Raw genomic sequence first — 19,863 nt, forward strand, 5'->3', positions numbered from 1 at the left:
ATATTCTGAATGTGATGGGCCTTTTGCAAGAACTTGGGGAAAGAAAAGAAGGTGCATCATCCTTGGACAGAGAGGCAGGTAACTCATAAAATGTTTAAGGATGTTGTTAGGTCATGCAGAAAAAAAATTAGAGAGGTGGAAGCTTAAGGCTAAACCAGGCCACGTCTGTGAAGGAGAATAAAAGGGTTTCTATAAATACATCAATGGCAAAAGGAGGTACAAAGCCAATCTTTTGTCATTATTACAGGAGATATGGTTACCAAATATGAGGGAAAGGCTGAGGTACTTAACTCCTTCTTTGCCTCAGTTTTCAAGAATAAGTGAAGTTGTCCTCAGGACAAGTGTTCTCCTGAGCTGGTAGTTCAGCACAGAGAGCAGAACAGCCCCCCTGTAATCCAGGAGGAAGCCGCTGGGGACCTCCTGAGCCACTCAGATGCTCACAGGTGTCTCTGGGAGAAGATGGGATCCATCCCAGGGAATGAGGGAGCTGTGGATGAGCTCCCCAAGCTGCTCTCCATCATTTACTGTCAGTGCTGGCTCAGCAGGGAGGTCCCAGAGGACTGGAGGTGCCAGTGTGAGCCCATCCCCAAGAAGGGCTGGAAGGAGGAGCTGGGGAACTCCAGGTCTGTCAGCCTGACCTGGGTGCCCGGCAAGGTTATGGAACAGATCACCCTGAGTGCCATCCCAGGGCACCCACAAGATGGCCGAGGGATCAGAGCCAGCCAGCGAGGATTTCAGTATCTGCATTGATGATCTGCATGACGGGACTGAGTCCAGCATCAGCAAATTTGCAGATGACACCAAGCTGGGTGTGAGTGTGGATCTGCTGGAGGGTAGGAGGGCTCTGCAGAGGGACCTGGACAGGCTGGATCCAGGGCCCAAATCCAACAAGGTGAGGTTGAACAAGACCAAGTGCTGGGTCCTGCACTTTGGCCACAACAACCCCTGCAGTGCTACAGGCTGGGGACAGAGTGGCTGGACAGCAGCCAGGCAGAAAGGGACCTGGGGAACTGATGGACAGCAGGCTGGACATGAGGCAGCAGCGTGCCCAGGTGGGCAAGAAGGCCAATGGCTCCTGGCCTGGATCAGGAATGGTGTGGCCAGCAGGAGCAGGGCAGTGATTCTTCCCCTGCACTCGGCACTGGTGAGGCCACAGCTCGAGTGCTGTGTCCAGTTCTGGGCCCCCGATTTAGGAAGGCCATGGAGGGGCTGGAGCGTTTCCAGAGAAGGGAAACAAGGCTGGTGAGGGGTCTGGAACACAAGTCCTGTGAGGAGCAGATGAGGGAGTTGGGGTTTTTTATCCGGGAGAAGAGGAGGCTCAGGGAGACAAGGCAGTGTCAGGGCACAGGTTGGACTTTATGATTTCCAAGATCTTTTCCAACCTGGATGAATCTGTGACTCACTGGAACCACCCTTGGAGCAGTTGAAGGAGGAGCCCTGGGCCTCCTCTTCAGGAGCTCCAGCAGCCCAGGTCCCTCAGCTTCTCCTGCCAGCCCCAAAGCCCATCCTGTCAGTCCTGCAGAGCCTCTGCAGCTCCTCCTCACTGCCCAGAACAGGGAGCCCCAGAGCCAGAAACAGCAGCCCAGATGTGCCCCCCCTGGCCTGGGGTGCCTCTGGCAAGGGTTCAGCACCAGGCACTGCAGGAGCCTGCAGACAATTCCTGCAGCACTTGTAGGATGATCCTGCTCCCCAAGGGACGTTCCCATGGTGCCAAGTCAGGAACTGCAATGGGGAGTGGGGCCAGAGAGGAAAGGGCAAACAGGGATGGGCTGTTTGCAGGGGACGAAACAGAGGTGGGCAATAGGAAGAAATCTGGATCAGGAAAGAGGAAAGAAAGAAAAGGTGAAGCCAAGGAAATTCTCAGGGCAGTTTGGGGGTGGCCCTGGCTCTGAGCAACAGCATCTGCAGTGGGACAGGAAACTCCCAGCTGATGGGAACAAACTTTCTGGCTGACTGCAGAGGCCAGAACAAAGCTGAGTGCTTTCCCTGGTGTCCCCCAGCCCTTGCTGGCCTCAGGGGCTGACGGCATTTGTGCTCCCTCAGGTTCATGTCGCCACACCAACAGCATGGGGGTGCTCCCCCTGCTCTGTGCAATGCAAACAGGGGCTGCTGAGCCAGTGCTGCTGTGTCTGTTCCTGCAAGGATGGGGCACCTGTGCGAGCTGGGGGAGAGGCCAGGGCTGCAGAGGGGGATGTTGTTGGCAGCTCCATGAGGACGCTCTGGGACGCTGCCCTGTGCTGTCCAGTGCACTGGGGATGGATCAGCCCCTGCTCTGCCGCTCCTTCCCATCTGCCCCAGGGCCCTTGCAGAGCCCCAGCCATGCTGTTTGCCCCCAGCCTGCCCACGGCCAGCCTGGGGCTGCTCACGGGGCTTTTCTGTGTTGAGCATTGGCCTGGGTGTGTTCTTGAGAGAGCCTGGGCAAGGAGCCTGGAGCCCCCAGGGCCTGGCCTGAGGTGTCAGCGCTGCCCCAGCAGTGCCCATGGCCTGTCCCTGCTGCAGCCCCGGCACTGCCACCCCCAGGGCTGTGCCCGGCCCCGAGAGCACTCAGGCTCTGCACCAACACCAGGGCAGCGGGGCAGGGCCATGGCAGCAGCACTGGCAACACCAAGTTGGCACAAACAATGACATCACTTTGTAGAAAATATTCAAAATTTAAAACAAAGATAAAGAACTTCCAAAATGAAACTAACAAGAAGTATTGAAGGTTACTTTTATTACAAGTGATTGGCAGAAACTGGCCAGAAGTTTAATGCTTCTGAAACAATCCAGTCATCAGTCTCCACACTGCAGCCTTGAACTCCTGGTTCCTCAGGCTGTAGATGAGGGGGTTCAGTGCTGGAGGCACCACCAAGTAGAGAACTGACAGGGTCAGATCCAGGGATGGGGAGGAGATGGAGGGGGGTTTTAGGTAGGCAAAAATGGCAGTGCTAAAGAACAGGGAGAGCACGACCAGGTGAGGGAGGCAGGTGGAAAAGGCTTTGTGCCGTCCCTGCTCAGAGGGGATCCTCAGCACAGCCCTGAAGATCTGCACATAAGAGAAAACCATGAACACAAAACAACAAAAACCTAAAGAAATGGAAAACACCAGAAGCCCAAGTTCCCTGAGGTAGGATTTGGAGCAGGAGAGCTTGAGGAGCTGTGGGACCTCACAGAAAAACTGGCCCAGGACATTTCCATGGCACAGGGGCAGGGAAAATGTATTGGCTGTGTGCAGTAGAGCATTGAGTAAGCCACTGGCCCAGGCAGCTGCTGCCATGTGGGCACAAGCTCTGCTGCCCAGGAGGGTCCCGTAGTGCAGGGGTTTGCAGATGGACACGTAGCGGTCATAGCACATGATTGTCAGGAGGGAAATCTCTGTTGAAAAGAAAAAAACAAAACAAAACAGCTGAACAGCACATCCTGAGTAGGAGATGGTGTTGGTGTCCCAGAGGCAATTGTGCATGGCTTTGGGGACAGTGGTGCAGATCATGCCCAGGTCAGCGAGGGCCAGGTTGAGCAGGAAGAAGAACATGGGCGTGTGCAGGTGGTGGCCGCAGGCTACGGCGCTGATGATGAGGCCGTTGCCCAGGAGGGCAGCCAGGGAGATGCCCAGCAAGAGGCAGAAGTGCAGGAGCTGCAGCTGCCGCGTGTCTGCCAATGCCAGCAGGAGGAAGTGCCTGATGGAGCTGCTGTTGGACATTTGCTGTGGCTACACATGGGGATCTCTTCATGGAGAAAAGGACAGTGAAGGGTTAGAGGAGATATTTGTAACCAAAATCAAAGCCATTTTCATACACCCTCCTCTGTAACACACATGAACTATTTTAATTATTAAGTAACAGGCTTCTGTCACAGACATCTTTTCATTAAAATCCTTTCTTTAGGATTTTTCCCCCTTCTGAGAAACTGTAGTCTCAGCAACAAAATGTAAATAATGGGTATCTGCTGCTGTGGATTGCAACAGGTGGATAGGTCTTGGACGAATGTTTGGATTTATTGACCACTCATGGCAGAGCTGGATCGCACTCTCTGCTGAGACACAGCCCTTTGTTTATTCATTCCTTTTCTATTCTTAGCTTAGCTAGCTTCTGAGAACTTTTTCTTCTATTTCTTTTAGCATAGTTATAATATAGTATATATATAATAAAATAATAAATCAAGCCTTCTAAACATGAGATCAACATTCTCGTCTCTCTCTTCATCCTGAAAACCCTTGCAAGCTCTGTAACAGGCTTCTGTGTTTAAGAGTTCTGAGGTTTTCTGATTGAGCTCCCCCCATTTGTCTCCTGGTATTCCTGGATATCAGAAACCCTCTACATTGTTTCTGCACTCGGGGAGAACAGAGAAAGTTCTGTGAGACAAAATAATTAGAAGACATGGTCTCTCATTCTGACCTATTCAGAGTTTCTCTGGGCTTTAACCTTTCTCTGGTGGAGAGTGATCATCTTCCCATGTTTTCCCTAAAATGTCACCAGGTTCTGCTGAGAAGAGATGGATCCACCACAGCCCAGCTCCACATTTGTAGCCAAGGACTCAACGTCGCTCATTTAACCAACCCAGCAGCATTTTCAGTGTCACAACACCTCTGCCTCTCCCCATCAATCTTATAACTCAGAGATGCTCTAGGACAGGTTTGCATCCTGGATTGAAGCTTCCAGCTTGGACTGAAATCTCAGAGACTCCCAAGTGTCCTTCTGATGGCATTGGATTGAGGGAGATGCAGCTCCTTCCCTGGCTTCACTGACAGCATTGCCCAGAGCCGGGCACTGGGGACAGCGTCACCCTGAGCCAGCTGTGCCCCCTGCCAGAGCCCCCAGGGCCGGGCAGCTGCTCCCAGCCCTGTGCTCTGCAGAGGGAACTGGGCCTGGGGCTGCAGAGCTGCCCCACGGCTCTGCTGCAGCTCTGCCTGCACAGGAGGGGCTGCACGCCTTGGAGCCCCGGCCCTGAGGGCATAGGCTGGGCTGGGGCACAGGAGGGAGGGGGCTTGTTCAGAGGGAGGGGCTTCACTGAGGGGGTTCTGTGGGCATCTCTAAACTCTCCCTGCCACAGCATTGCTGGGGTTTGTTTTCTCTCATTGCCCAATCTTCTCTCTGCTTCCTGGAGATTTCCCTCCTGCAGGTGTTTCCCTGTGCCAGATATCTCCCTGCCAGCACTCACAGACCCCAAATCTCTGTGCCCTCTCCTTGGCCCTACAGAACCCTGCCTGTTTGCAGGGCATTGGCTGGGGCAGGTTTTGTTTGCAGGTGGGACAAAGGACAGCTCAGACTGAGCCTGATGGGTCCAGCAAAGGGGATGCTGGTGCTGTCCATGGTCAGAGTGGCTGAAAGTATATTATGGATCTGCTGTGAATGTACAGAACACAAAAATACTGGTTCCAATGTCTCAGGAACTTTTAAAATTTCGTAATTATTAATTCATAATCAATCTTTAATATTAAACCCCCACTCCCTGCCATTCTCCAGTATTAGGAAACTGAATACAAAGTCTTTGGAAATGTCCTAATTTTAATGAAATCCTTGTATTGGAAATATTTTATGACTGACCAGCATTCCTCAGCATGTCAAAGCTTCATGAGCATTTCACCTCCCCTGCACCAGAAATATTCATAGTTTTACTCACAGAGTCTGGAGGGCATTGGGATGTTCCAGCTTTAGGAGATGGCTCCAGGAGCTGCAGCTGCATTGTCCTGCAGCCAGAGGTTCCTGTGCCAAGGGCTGGCAGTGATTCTGCCCCAGGCACTTCTCAGCACCTTCCCAGCCCGGACTGATTGAAGTTCTCTGTGCCTCTGTGCTGTGCCCGGGGTGGCTGCAGGCAGTGCCCCAGCCCTGCTGGTCTGGGAGAGGATCTGCTCCTCAGGAGAAATGTCCTTTTGAATCTCTTCTTGGTTTGCCAGGAGCTGCCTCTGGGCCAGGAGACCAGCCCAGCTCATCAGCACAGACCCAGCACAAGGACTTTAATAAGCCTCTTGGGGATTTGGTGTTGTTCACATCAGACTCAGTCCCTAAGAGGGTGTTCAAAAAACTTCTCAAGAACTCAAACTTAAATTGAAACTCTGAAGTTTCTTCAAGTTTTTATGGGTCCCACTGAGGGACACAACTCAGAAAGTGTCCCCACGTTCCAGCTAGAGCAGAACACTGCAGGCAGTGGTGACAGTTAGGGACAAACAAGGCCAAGGTGTCTCTGGTGCTGAGCAAAGCTTGGATGTATTTGAGGAATGCAAAGGGCCAAGGCCTGAGCCCCAGCCCCTGGCCAGGCAGATGCTGTCCCTCCCTCCTTGCTCAGGGCTCTTCCCGGGATGGGCACTGGCCTGTGGGGATGGGCAATGGCAAGGGCAGGAGCATGGGGCGGCCCCTGCCAGGCTGCTGAGCAGGGACAAGGAGGCAATGAGGCCCCAGCCCTGCAAGGGTCACTTGTCTCCTGCTCCTGCCTCAGGCCCAGGCCCAGCAGCCATGGCCAAAGTGCTGCCCAAGTTGGCTCTGGCAGGGCTGTCTTGCAGCTGCTGCACATGCCTGTGCCCTGTGCAGCCCAGGCTGTGCTACGGTGTCCCTGCCCTGCGCCTCTGTCCCTGAAGGCTGTGGGGAACAGACCCCCCTGTGCCTTTTGGACACATACCTTGGAATATTGGAATGTTGACCACATGGATGGCTACAGATCACCAAAGCATAATTTCTCATCCCTTTTTTTCTGAAAATATCAGATCATAAGTCTCTATTCTATCCTTTGGTGGTTTTCATTCTAATAAAACTGATCTCTATGAATAGAAGTTTGTCCTTCTTTTTTTGCAATATCTAATACAAAGGTAAAAATAATTAGGAATCATTTTAGGCATGGGGATTCATGACCATAGCACTCCAGGAAGGAGCCATGTTAGAATCCATGCTTTTTTAAATACAACTAGTGTTCTGGATGCTTGAAACATAACTGAAGAGAACAATTGGGAAGTGACTTTGTCCTCCAGCCATATGATGCTTCTTTTTTAAGACATTTGTGTGTGAAATTATAACTAACCTGATGTCACTTGTATCTTTAGAGGAAAAAGGGGTGACTAAGGGTAACTAAGGCCTATCCATAAGACATTCTATATGTCTTTAGATTACTGAACCCCAAAGGACAAGTCATTATGGTATGCCATGATAAAGGTATCAACTTTATCAACACCATATGGACCACTCCTTATCTGGCCTTTGGACACTGAACTTTTCAGCTACCTCATACAGACATGTTCATACCCACAGACAAGAGTGCTAAACGGTTTCTCATCTGACTCCACCAGATCCCACTGGCTCTGCAGAGCAGTCAGAAAATACACGGAGAGTCTCTACACATGAGGAAACAGGGTACTGTGGAACAGTGCAGGGACCAGGTGCAAGGCAGGGCCTTACAGGCACACTGATCAGCATTTGTCAGCATCTCTCAGCATGACTGACCCCACTTATTGTATTATTCCTCTATTTTCCTATGTCTATTTCTCTCCAAACTACCTTGATCCCTCTCTTTTCCTTCTTTGGTTCTTCCCCTAACATTCCATATTATGTCTAGTGAAATTCAAAAATGCTGCTTCCGTGCACCCCAATATTAACCCTGTAACACTAGGCAGTAATACCAGCTATTCTGCAAAGCCATCTGGAGAGCCACTCTGCTGACCCATGGTGATAGGTTTTCTTCCCAGATCATGAGGTTGAGGCTCTCCTGGAACATTTGGAAATGTTTTTATTTATTTATTTATAAATGTATTTTTTAATTTAATGTATTTTATTTATTTTTTAACATCTTTTACCATGGTTCACATGTTCCATATGGTTGTCATGGTTTGACGCTGGCGCAATGCCAGTGCCCCCATGAATATACACTCTCCCTGGTGTCTGCTGTGAGATGTGACCAAGAGTAAGCAAAGCAGGCCCCCACTTAGAAATAAAGAAAAAGAAAACTTTATTAACTAAACTACAACTACATGTAAAAAGAAACACACAGGAAAAATGAAAACCTTCCAAAACATTTCCTCCTCCCCCCACCAAATTTCCAGTACATCCATCCCTCAGATCACCAACTCTCAGTCCATCATGACCCTTTAGATAATCAATTCTCTGTTCAGCAAGAGGAGAGGAGTCCTTCTTGTGCCATAGGCTTTCCCAGGAAACACGGTCAAAACCTCGTGTTTGGTACGCTGGCAGTTTATATACAGACACGAACAGGATGGGGCTGCTTTGATCAGCGTCTAGAGCTTTTTATGTTTTCAGCATCAGTCTCATTACATGGTTATGACAATGGAAAGATGCGTACAGCTCGCTGACCAGGCAGCAGGCTAAAGAAACTTAATGTTACAACATACCATAAATGCATCTCAGCCAAATACATAGAGCAAAAGCATACCGACAGTAGTTCTATCCAATCATCTTAAACACAATAAGATTGTTTGCTTAAAACAATAGCGGCCGATTCTCCAACACAATGGCTCGTTTATAAGAGACAACGAATAAAGCTGTATTCATAAGCATAACCTTCTAGATATATACTTAATAAACTTGTTGCAACTTAACTGGCCCATTACACAGCCCTGTTGTCTTCGCTACAGCTTATATATCTTTTTCTGCTGCTTTAGCACTTCACAATTCTTGCTGTTTCTGCGGCCTGTCCTTTTTACAACCTTCCTAAAACTCTCTGATTTTTATGGATTCCCACACATGTGTTCCCATGTCACTCGTGGCATTGCCTGGAGAACATCTGCCATCATGACCTCTTCCTTCCATGTCCAGTGCTCTCACCACTGCACATAGACTAGAGCTGCTTTTAGGGTTTTCCTTTTAAGGATGCTTTGTCCCGTTCCAAAAATAGCACAGTCTCTCACTTTCGGGACACCTGTCCCCCCTAAATTTCACCCCCTGGGGCCAAGGTATCTCATCACTTAACCCGTTTGGCTTTGAGCCATTGCCTCCCCCTGGATGCAGTCTCTGTGTCACAGGAAACATGGTTCTGTCCAGGGCTATACAAGAAAAGTCCAGCTAAGCCCACTGCATCATCTCTTCTCACCTAAGATTCTTCCCCGCTCTTCTGACATCTTTCACTTGCAGGAACTTTGATCACACTTGCCCATTTCTTCCTCTGTTTCATCTCTATCTCTCTTCTAGGAAGGTTACTGTTCTGCAAAGTTTTCATTGTCCAAAATAAGGGTTAAAATCTTGGGCTCTGCCCGCCCAGAACTCCCATAGCGGCTGGACACCTTCTTGCTGCACCCCCCCTCCCTCCCTTCTCCTTCTCATCCGTGCTGCGGGCACACGTTATCAATTTCAAGGTAGCGCAGACACAGGCTGGCGCTCTCTCTCTCTCTCTCTCTCTCTCCTGGGGGTGGGGGGCTGCCCGATGCCTCTCGGTGCTCTTCCACTCTTCCACCCTTCCATCCTCGGGGCCAGACCTTCCTCACCCGGCCGCATGGCTTCCCCTCCCCCACCCAGATGGCAGGGGAGGTCTGACCTTTTTCTCTGCCAGAACAAAGAGAGCTTCAAGTGGGAGTTCTCTGCTTTTAACTCCTGTGTTCTCAGAGGCGTATCCATGTCCCCAGTGGCCGCACCAGGTGCCAATATTCAATCTGAGCACCCATTGGTGTGACCACACAATCCCAAAAAACTCACTTCCTCTCAAACCACGACCATGATGTATGACTTAAAGATTGTAAAAAGTGTATTTTAGCATTGATATATGATTCTTCTGATAAGCTGTGTTCACACCCTTGGCTTACAGAAGAGAAAGGTTAGTGGGACAAGAACTTACCTCTTTCTTTAAGGTGAAGAGTTTCACCTTCTACTCTCTTTATCTGTTTACTTTTAGGCCACCCAAGCCTCCAGATACTACATGAGCTAAAGTCAGAGGATGCTGCCGTTAGTTGGCACTGCAGCAGGAATCTGGATGCTCCTCCCTGAGCCGCGTGCCTTCAGCTGGGTGCTTCCATAGACAAGCCACAAATTCTTGTCCATGGCCATGGCTGTCAGGCATTTAAAGGCATGTGTTTTTTCAGCCTGCTGTCACATGGGGAGTCAGTATATTAGAGCAGCCAGCTGCTGAAAGATCAAGGAAACAAGATCCAGACGGAAGGCAACAAGGACTGGTTCAGTAGACTTTTCAAACACTGGGGGATCAAAAGCTGGCTCTAATCTCTAGTAAAGACCGTTTTGTGGGCTTTGTTTATTGTATTCATTGTGCTGGTTATTGTATCCATGTTTGCTAAATGCCTGCAAAACTCTGTGGCAGGAGCCTTCTTTATTGAAAACAAAAAGGAGGGAGAGGTGAGGGCCCAGGGGCCTACCATTGGAACTGTAATACCTCAGGGCAAAGTGACCAGGGTAAAAGAGAGACACTGCTCTAAATGCAATGGGCATTTGCAGGCTCATGCTGATGCTGCACGTTTTGCTGGTATCACCCAGTTCAACTGCTGTATTTTCCTTATATGTACTCCCTCTAGAATGTTCCCCACTCTCTTATACCCTATTGGTCCTGGCTTACTGTAATGCTCTGCTGCCGTTCCACCCCATATAAAATGCTGTGTCCCCAGACCCATTTTATCTCCCTCCCTGGACCCTTTTTCAGCAAAAAACCACAGTGTTTGGAGTTCCACACAAAGATCCCTTTAGAGCCTCATTCACCAGCTGTTTAGGCAAGTGTGCTACCAGCTCTGGAAGTTCCGTTTCCTCACAGGGGCTGGCTGTGGACAGGCCACCACACAGGAACTGAGTGCACCAGGGAACCTGGTCTCCAATAAAAGGCATGAATCCCACAGCACACCCAAACCAATGCCTTGCATGTCTCTACTTTTTCCTCCTACACTCATCTCTCTTCTCATTTTCCCCATTTTCTCTGAGTGGGTACATGGCTTCTCTCTCTCCTGTCTGCAGGTTCAGCCACAAGTGTGACCCTGCAGGAACAGCCTGACCCACAGGGAAGTGGGAGAGGACATTCTGTCAGGAACTGTAGTGACAGGACAAGGAGGAATGGGATCAGACTGCAAGATTGGAAGAGATTTGATGATGGGAAGAAGTTCTTTATTGTCAGGGTGCTTGTCCTGGACACAGGGACCAGTGCAGAGAGGCTGTGGATGCCCCATCCCCAGCAACATCCAAGGCCAGGTGGGACAGGGGCCACAGCAACCTGGTGTGCTGGGAGGTTGCTCAGCTTGGAACCAGATGATCTTTAGGGTCCCTTCCAAGCCAAACCATTCAAGGATTTGATCATTCTGCCATCCCCATCTCCCACTGCGCAGCAGCCCTGAAATTTCAGTGACATCACAGCTCCCAGAGGGTTCCAGGTGGAACGTCCAGGACCTGGAAACGAGCAGAGCAGGCACTTCACCAGCTGCCAAGGGTCAGTTACTGCTCACTCTGCACTCTGACCCTCAGCGCTGAGTGCTGCTGCTGCCTGGGCTTTTCCTGCTGCCTACTCTGGAGCGCCAATCCCAGCAGGATGTGCACTGCTGTGCCCACGGAGGTACAGTGCCATTCCAGGCAGGGGGGCACCTGGCTTGGAGAGGCTGCAGCCATGTGGGAATGGATGGTGTGGGACAGGAAGCCCACTGGGAGATTGTGCTGCCCCTTGCAGAGTGCCAGAGACACTGAGGAGGAGATGGAAGTGGACGTGGTGCTAGAGAGGGAAGAGATGATGGAGGTAGACGAGGAAGATCCTGTTGAGGAGATGGAAGTAGAGCAGGGGGACAACATCGAAGACATGGAGGTTGATGAGGTGGATAACACCAAGGACATTGAGGTCGATGAGGATGATGAGGAGGAGCCCATGGTCCTTGGATGAAGATGGAGCCCCACAGGTAAGACAGGCAGCTGCTTCCCACGCCCTGCCCACACACACACTGGGTCCCCTGACACCAGGCTGGGGCTGGGCTGGATGGCCCCGCTCAGGGACACGGTGACTGCAGGGGGCCTGGATTGTGCTGCCACAAGCACCAGCCCCGGCCTGCCCTGCGCTTGCCTGGGGCCATGCCAGCCCTGCCAGCCCCGGCCCAGCCCCTGGGGCCCAGCTCCCGGCCCTGCTGGGCCCAGTGCTGGCGGCTGAGTCCAGTTCTGCTGCTTCCTTTCTTCCAGGACTGATGCAGACGATGGCACAGATGCCACGCCGTTGTAAATATGTTTGAAAGCTTCAAGTTTCTTGTAAATATGTTCACTGCATTAAAAGATTTCTGTAAATATGTTTCGAAGATTGTTAGTCCATCGGATCCCATGTAAATATGTTCTGTACATTTGTCATGGTTTGAGCCTGGCACAGAGCCAGTGCCCCCATGAAAATGCCCTCACCCTGGTGTCTGCTGTGAGATGTGACCAGGAATAAGCAAAACAGGCTCCAACTTAAACATAAAGAACACTTTATTACCTAAACTACAGGAAAATAGGGAAAAACTATAAGGAAAAGAAAAAAAAATTGAAAACCTTACAAAAAACCACTTTCCTCCTCCCCACTACCTGACTTTCTCAATCCGATACATTCTCCCAAATCACCAACTGCCCAGCCTGGCACCACACTTTAGTATACTCAAACTTCAGTTCATGAAGAGGAAAGGAGTCCTTCTTATTCCATAGGCTTCCCCTGGAAACACACTGAAACCTCGTGTGCTTCCCTGTCACTTCGGCACCGCCCGGAAAAAAGTCCTTTTGCCGCTTGTGACATCTTCCTTCCATGCCCAGTGCTCTCACCACCGTGCATGGCCAGAGCTGCTTTTAGGGTTGTCTTTCAAGGATGCCTTGTCTCACTCCAAAAAGGCACAGTCTCTGCTTTGGGACATCTGTCCCCCCCATATTTTTCCAACCCCCTGGGGCCGGGGGGTCCTCACGATGAACCCTCCTGGTTCTGAGCCACTGCTTCCCCCTAAGTGCAGTCTCTGTGTCACAGGAACAACTGAGTCCATGGCCACAAGAAAAGTCCAGCCAAAAGGCCACTCCAAATCATCTCTCCCCATTCAATCATCTCCACGTTCTTCGGGCCAGGTCCTTGTCTCATCTCATCTCTTATCTCCCTTCTTATTCAGCTTCGAGGAGGATTAGCATTTTCGCAAGGCCCCAATCATGAAAGAAAGGGGTTAAAACTTTCAGTCTCTGTCCCGGAGCTGCGGCACTCCCACACACGCTGCCGCTCCGGCCGGGCACTCTTCCCCCCCCTTCTCCTCCTGGGGCCAGCTGCTATCACATTCGGTGTCGCCGGCTCTCTCTCTCCCTCCTGGGAGGGGGAGGGGGGGGGGGGGGGGAGGAATGGCTGCCCGAGGGCTGACTCCCTGGGATCTTCACACCCTTCCATCCTCGAGGGCCTCCTCACCTCCCATCTCTGTCCAGGCCCAGGGCCTACCACGTGGCTGCCCCTCCCCCGCCCAGCAGCAGCGGCTGGACAGGGGAGGGAGATCCGACTTCTTCTCCTCCACGTCCCAAGAGAGCCTGCCAGGGGCAGAGCTCTGCTTTTTAACCCCTGTGTATTCTCGGAGGTGTGTCCAAACCCCACTGGCTACACCAGGTGCCAGTATCAAACTCTTGATCATCCATTGGTTTGACCACAGCATCCCAGAATTCCCACTTCTTCCTGGTCAAACCACCACAACATTGTTGTTGTTATAAGGATTTTTTAAATGAAACATGTTCTGTAAATCCGAGCTTTTGCCGATCTTCGGCAAATAAATACTGTTTCTTTTTAAAACCTCACTTCTCTTTGCCATTCCTTTGGGTGCAGTCAGCATTTGCACACTTGTGGGTTCCTCTTCATCCGAGTTCCCAGGGCTGGAGGTCCCTGGGCGTGCTGGCACAGCCACCCTGGGGCTGGGGGTCCCTGTGCACATGGGCTCCCACTGACACCGCTCCTGGCACTGGGCACTGCTGCTCTTCCTGGCCTGGGGCACAGCGCTGTCCCCAAAAGCTCAGCTGTCACCAGCTCTCACCCAGGGGCTCTCACTTGGTCCTGCAGCCATGCCACCAAAGCAGGCAGCAAACCTTCAGCCACCCTTCCTGCTGCAGCCACAGGGACTCCTGGGCCCAGAGCTGGCAGCAGGCCACAGGCATGCAAAATCCACCTGTATGCTCTGAAGGCCACCACAGCCTTGGTGACTGGGGCACCTGCATCTGGGCTGCTGCAGGGGCTGATCTTTAAGGCTTGCAGCCTCCAAAGGCTCTGGCCTCTGCTTCCCAGTGTTATATTTGCTTGATTATCTCATTATTAAAAAAAAACCTCAAACAATATTTAAGGTAGCAACAATTTTAATTGAATAGTTTAGAAAATATATAAATAAGGGATAATTTGGTTCAAATAATAGCACATAAGCAAAAACAACTGCGGGGTATGGAGGGCAGGGTTCTTGACTCTTGCCACTTCATGTACAAGCTTGCCAAGTGAAAGTCACTTCTTATATGCCATGTGTCAATACCATCTCTTCCTATTTTCGGTTCGTCACTTTTCTGTCTCTGCTCTCATTACCACCCTTATCATGCATGTGAGACAGGGTAGAGATCCATTCTGAATTAGGTGAAGTGTCTAGCAGCAGTGAAAAGTCTGTGAGGCCAAAGCTGAAGGAAAAACTCACATGCTGAGACAGCAAGGAGACAGAGAAAGAAAAACAAAAAAGACCACGAGGTCAATTTGCCCCCGACCTAGGAATTCCTTTGATAAAGAAGAACTGGCGATAAATGTCACACGGAATGAATATGTATGAACCTATTGTGAAACTGTATGCATATGCATTTGGAAGGGGGATAAAAGGAGACCTGAGATCTTCAGGGGTACGCATGCCTTTTGAGGAGAATTTTTTCTGTATGCTTCCGGCGCCGTAAATAAACATACCGAGCTTTACAACTTATATAAAGTTGTGAGGTTTCTTCTTTTCTCTGCAAAACATTTTGGCGAGCCAGGTAGCAGTTCTCTGTCCCTGCAGGGGCAGGGGGGATAGACGGACCACCAAGGTGTGCCCTAGGATTTTTTTCCTGGTGGGGCTCCGCTTGTCTCAACTTGCCACCTGTGAGGACAGACAACAACCCGCTGGCCTGCGGAGGAAGATACAGTATGTACTGAGGGGCCCCTGGGGGAGGGAAAGGAGAGCAAGGGAGTAAATCACCCAGAGACGTCTGGGTTCAGCTGATAGAGCAGCTGTATTAGAGACGGGATTCATCGTTCTGATAGAGGGGAACCGCTAGTGGCTCTGGGGGTGAGCTGGGTGAACCCGTGTATGTGTGTATTGGGGGTTCATTGTTCTGATAGAGCAGAACTGGTGAGCCCGTGTGTGTTTTGTTTGTGTGTGTGATGTCCGGACATTGTGTTGCTGTATGGTTAATGCGTGTGGCCAGTGCACTGTGTTTGTGATCGTGCAGGTGATAAGTGTATGGTGTATAAAAATCTACAATGCCCTACATTACTACCCGTGTTTGAAGCAGCCGAGTGAGGCCAGAGGCGCCGGCTGCAGCAGGCTGCGGGGGCAGGGAGAGAAGTGCCCCGCGGAGAAGCGAGTGGAGGAACGTCAGTGATGGTACTTATCATGTTTAAATGTAGTGATTTGTGTAGATTTGGTACATTTTAACCGTGAGTATGAGCTCAGAGAGTTCCTTTGCCTTGGATGTTTGGACTTGATCTCTAGACTGTGTGCTGTTATTTTGATTGTGTCCAGGAAAAATTGATGTGAGTAAATGCTGAATTATGGTATGCTGTGTTGTGTTGAGAAAAGTGAGCACTTTGAGAAATATGGCCTTTCCCAGTGATTTTGTGTGGTGATTTTCTTCCGCTGCATTGTGGTAATTTGATTCTCAGATTGTATAGTGGTGTTTGTGGAGATTTTAAGATTTTGTTGCAACAAGAGTAGCATTTTACATAGGAGAACTATAGTACGGTGATTTATGCTTAACTACGATAAAGTGAGTTAAAGGAATTCCAAGAATTCTCCCCCTCACAGCAATTCAAGCCTTGGCTCTAGTGAATTTGAGATAAAGGGGGGGGGTGGTTCGTGTGTCTGTGTCTGCGGGCATATCAGAGTTTCGGCTGTGACTAGCACAGCCTTTTTGCAAAGCAGTAAAACAAGTGTAAGTAGACACAGTGCTTAATTAGATTGTGCAAGAAGAGAACTAGAAAAGACTGATATTTTGTAAAACAGAGTTTATATAGAAGAGATGAATGAGATGAATTAGTTAATGAGACTTATGAGTTTTATGAGACTTCAGTTGGTACTGCAGTAAGTCTGGACTGGAAACAATCTGCTGTAGGGATTTAAAGTTCTCTGTAACAAACAGAATAGCCTGCCTTTGTGGGCAATTTCGGGGAGCCTTTGGGGCATCAAGAGGCTAGCAGGCTGTGTGAGGTGACAGTGGCTGCGCCCTGGGCACAGGGACAGCTCTGGCTGCCCCGTCTCCCCAGGGAACACGGGAATGGCCTGTGGGCAAAAGCTGGATGTGCAAGTATTATTGCAGTGCGGTGTTTATGAGAAACACTAGTATTGCTGTTTTGCTGTTCTAATAGGAAGATAAATGGGATAGAGTTTTTGTATGCTGAAATGTCTTTTTGTTTTAAGAAATCACCCAGAATGACAAAGAGACTGTGAGATCAGGCCGCCCTCTGCTCTTGGCCCTTGAAAAGGAAAACAAGGCAAAGAGAAAGCAAATCAAACATGTTGTTCAGCATGCAGCATAAGATAGCAACGTATGAAATCAGGCAAGGATTATCATGCTGAAATGCAAAAATATCAGAGTTCACAAAATGAGTACATATTATTTGCTAAAGGCTCCTCCCAAGCTAAGGGAGGAAGGGTAAAGATGACCTCCCCAAAAGGGAAGAATTTTTGTCGGCACAAGAGTCATATATTCAGTTTTAAATAAAGCTTTAGTACCTGTGGAGAATGTTTATGTTGTAGTGTGGGGAATGAACAACTGGCCAGTCTGAGAAGGCATACTTTTGCAAACCTTTAAAGTGACATGTGTACTATGTGTACCTAAAAGCTTTTGTACAATTCGCTCAATTTGCTAAACATTCTCAAATGAGAAAAATTACTCTGGAGGCAAATAATATAAAGATGTTAGGCTTAACATTAACAGACACTGAAATTAAGAAAGACATTAGTAAGGAGATATTAGAATAAATAAATAAGTGCTTTCAAGGGTATGGGCCTCTGCTGCACCAGGGAGAGTGAAAGATGCTCCCCCATGGTAATCGAGCTTAATGAAAGAACACAACTAATGAGAACTGAGTAGTACCCTCAAAAGGAAGATAAGGAAGGAATCAGCCCAATAACTGATAGTACTGGATTAAGGGCTGTCAATAAAATAACACAGAATTTGTACCCTGTGGTAGCAAATCCATAGACCTTACTAACTTGTTTAACACCTGAGCTAACCTGGTTCACTGTTTTAGGCCTAAGAGATGCCTTCTTTTGCCTCCCTATCCACGAAGCCAGCCAGAAAATTTTTGCATTCAAACACAAGCTCACATAGTCCATGTGCCTGAAGGCTTCAAAATTCCCCACTCCAATTGGAGAACAGCTTGCAAAGACCCAGAGTCCCAGGAAGCTCCACAAGAGAAAAGGAGGCTGTTGCAGTACGTGGACGATCTTCTAGTAGCCACTCAGAGGAGGGAAGCGAGAGAAGCCTGGACGGTAAGCCTTTTGAATTTCCTAGGGCTCCAAGGACGCAGAGCCTCAAAGAAAAGGCACAGGTAGTGAAACAGAAGGTAATCTACCTGGGATAAGAAGTGAGTGCGGAGCAGCAGACTTTAAGACAGGGAAAAGGAAGCCCTATGCCAAACCCTGAACCCCAGACAACGAAAGAACTCCAAACCTTCTTAGGCATGGCAGGGTAGTGCCAGCTGTGGGTTTATAATTATGGACTGTTCGCCAGACCCCTGTATGCTCCTATTGCCAATGGAAACTGAGATCTCCAGTGGACAAGAGACACCACACGGGCCTTTCACCAGCTAGAGACTGCCCTCATGTCGGCTCCAGCTTTGAAACTTCCAGATGTAAGTAAAGCATTCTTTCTATTTTTCCACGCAAGGAATTGCCCTGGGAATACTGGCTCAAGACTTGGGTCCATACCAGAGAGTAGTTGCTTACTTCTCTAAGCAACTAGATGCAACAGCCAAAGGATGGCCAGGTTGCCTCAGAGCTGTAGCAGCAGTTGTGCTGAATATTCAAGAGGCACGCAAGTTTACCCTGGGACAAAAATGACTGTGCTAGTGTCCCACAAAGTGTCCGCAGTACTGGAAGTAAAGGGTGGCCACTGGCTTTCACCAGAGAGGTTTCTGAAATACCAGGCCATCATGGTAGAGCAAGATGATGGAGAGATAGTGGTGACTAATATTGTCAACCCAGCTTCTTTTCTCAGTGGAATCAAGGAGAAGCAGTACACCACGATTGCCTAGAGACCATTGAAGCTACCTACTCCAGCCGCCCAAACTTAAAGGACACTCCTCCAGACGATGCAGAGACCTGGTTCACTGACAAGAAAGCGACATTGCAAAGTTCACAGTGACTACCTGCAGAGAAGTAATAGAGTCTGGACCCTTACCAACAAGTACCTCTGCACAAGATGCTGAGATAAATGCATGGACCTACGCCTTAGAAACAGCAAAAGGCATTCAGAGTTGTGCATGCACATGGAGCCATCTAGAAGGAGAGGGGACTGCTGACCACACAGGGAAAGAAGAGACAATCCAGCTGCTAGAAGCAGTTCAGCTACCTGAAAAAGCATATTAAGGCACACCAGAGAGTGAGCTTAAAATTAGAGGAAAGAAATGAGCTGGCAGATGGAGAGGCAAAGAAAGCAGCAAAGGGTGAGGTACAGATTTTCCTCGAAAGTAAGCCATAATACAATAATACTAATCAAAAGAGACGTACAACTGCAAGGGGTGGGCTACCATTGAAAGAGAGCTAGTAATCCCTTCCCATTTTCGTGGTTACTAGTGAAGGAAGGGCACTAGAAAACACACTAGGGCCTAACTACCTAAAGCCTTTTATAGAGTGTAGCTCCTTTCTCGAAATGACCAAGGCTGTGAGTGATACAGAGTGCATTGAAATGAAGTGTTGACTTTGAAGTAGTAATTCCCACAGGCTTCCTAGAACACACATCTGATTGAAACAATCGTTGTATCGTTGTCAAGAATTTATATACCACTATCACTCAGGTGAGCTGGTAATGTGATCCTTGCCTCCAGACTAACCTCAAAATATCCCCCCCCCGGGCCAAAACTCGATCAGACTGGGAGAGGCCATGGGCCTGTACAGCAGTGGCAAATCAACTTTTCAGAACTCCCAAGGAAAGGGGGGTATCAGTATTTACTGGTATTAACAGATACATTTTCAGGGTGGCCAGAAACATTCCCCACCAGAACTGTCAAAGCTCAAGAGGTGACCAGATCATTTTTACAAGAGATAATACCACGCTTCAGAGTTCCAGCCACAATATCCTCAGATAAAGAATCACCTTTCATTTCCAAAATAGTGCAACAGATTAGTAGCCATCTGGGCATAGATTAGGAACTTCACACCCCATACCGCCCCCAATCAAGTGGCCAGGGGAAGAAAATGAATCATTTGATTAAGCAGCAAATCATAAGACTGGGGCAAGAAGCTCTTCCACTAGCACTATTGCAAATTCAAACTAAACCTTTTGAGCTAAAGGAATGCTGAATCCTTTTGGAATGCCTTATAGAAGACCATATAGAATACAAGGGTAATGTCCAGAATGTCCACTTACATGGTGGCATTAAGCAAACGGCTCAGAAAAATTGAGAAACATGTGGCTGGAACTCGGAGCAGGGAGTTAGATAGCCTGGGGTTGATGTATATGTTAAGTCTCTTACAGAGAAGACTTCGGAACCATAGTGGGAGAGACCACTGCAAGTACCTCTCACCACCTTCACTGCAATCAAAATCAAGGAGCAGAA

The 19,863-nt window shown here is 49.2% G+C and overlaps 1 protein-coding gene across 1 annotated transcript; it reads right to left on the reverse strand.

The window, feature by feature from the left end:
• Positions 1-2,746: 2,746 nt before the first annotated feature.
• On the reverse strand, positions 2,747-3,679 carry LOC135441558 (olfactory receptor 14J1-like). Its single transcript, XM_064701115.1, has one exon. It carries the CDS (start codon positions 3,677-3,679, stop codon positions 2,747-2,749), a length of 933 nt encoding a protein of 310 aa, XP_064557185.1.
• Positions 3,680-19,863: the final 16,184 nt, after the last annotated feature.

Source organism: Zonotrichia leucophrys, unplaced genomic scaffold, assembly GCF_028769735.1.
Source record: "Zonotrichia leucophrys gambelii isolate GWCS_2022_RI unplaced genomic scaffold, RI_Zleu_2.0 Scaffold_341_55399, whole genome shotgun sequence".
NCBI lineage: Eukaryota > Metazoa > Chordata > Aves > Passeriformes > Passerellidae > Zonotrichia > Zonotrichia leucophrys.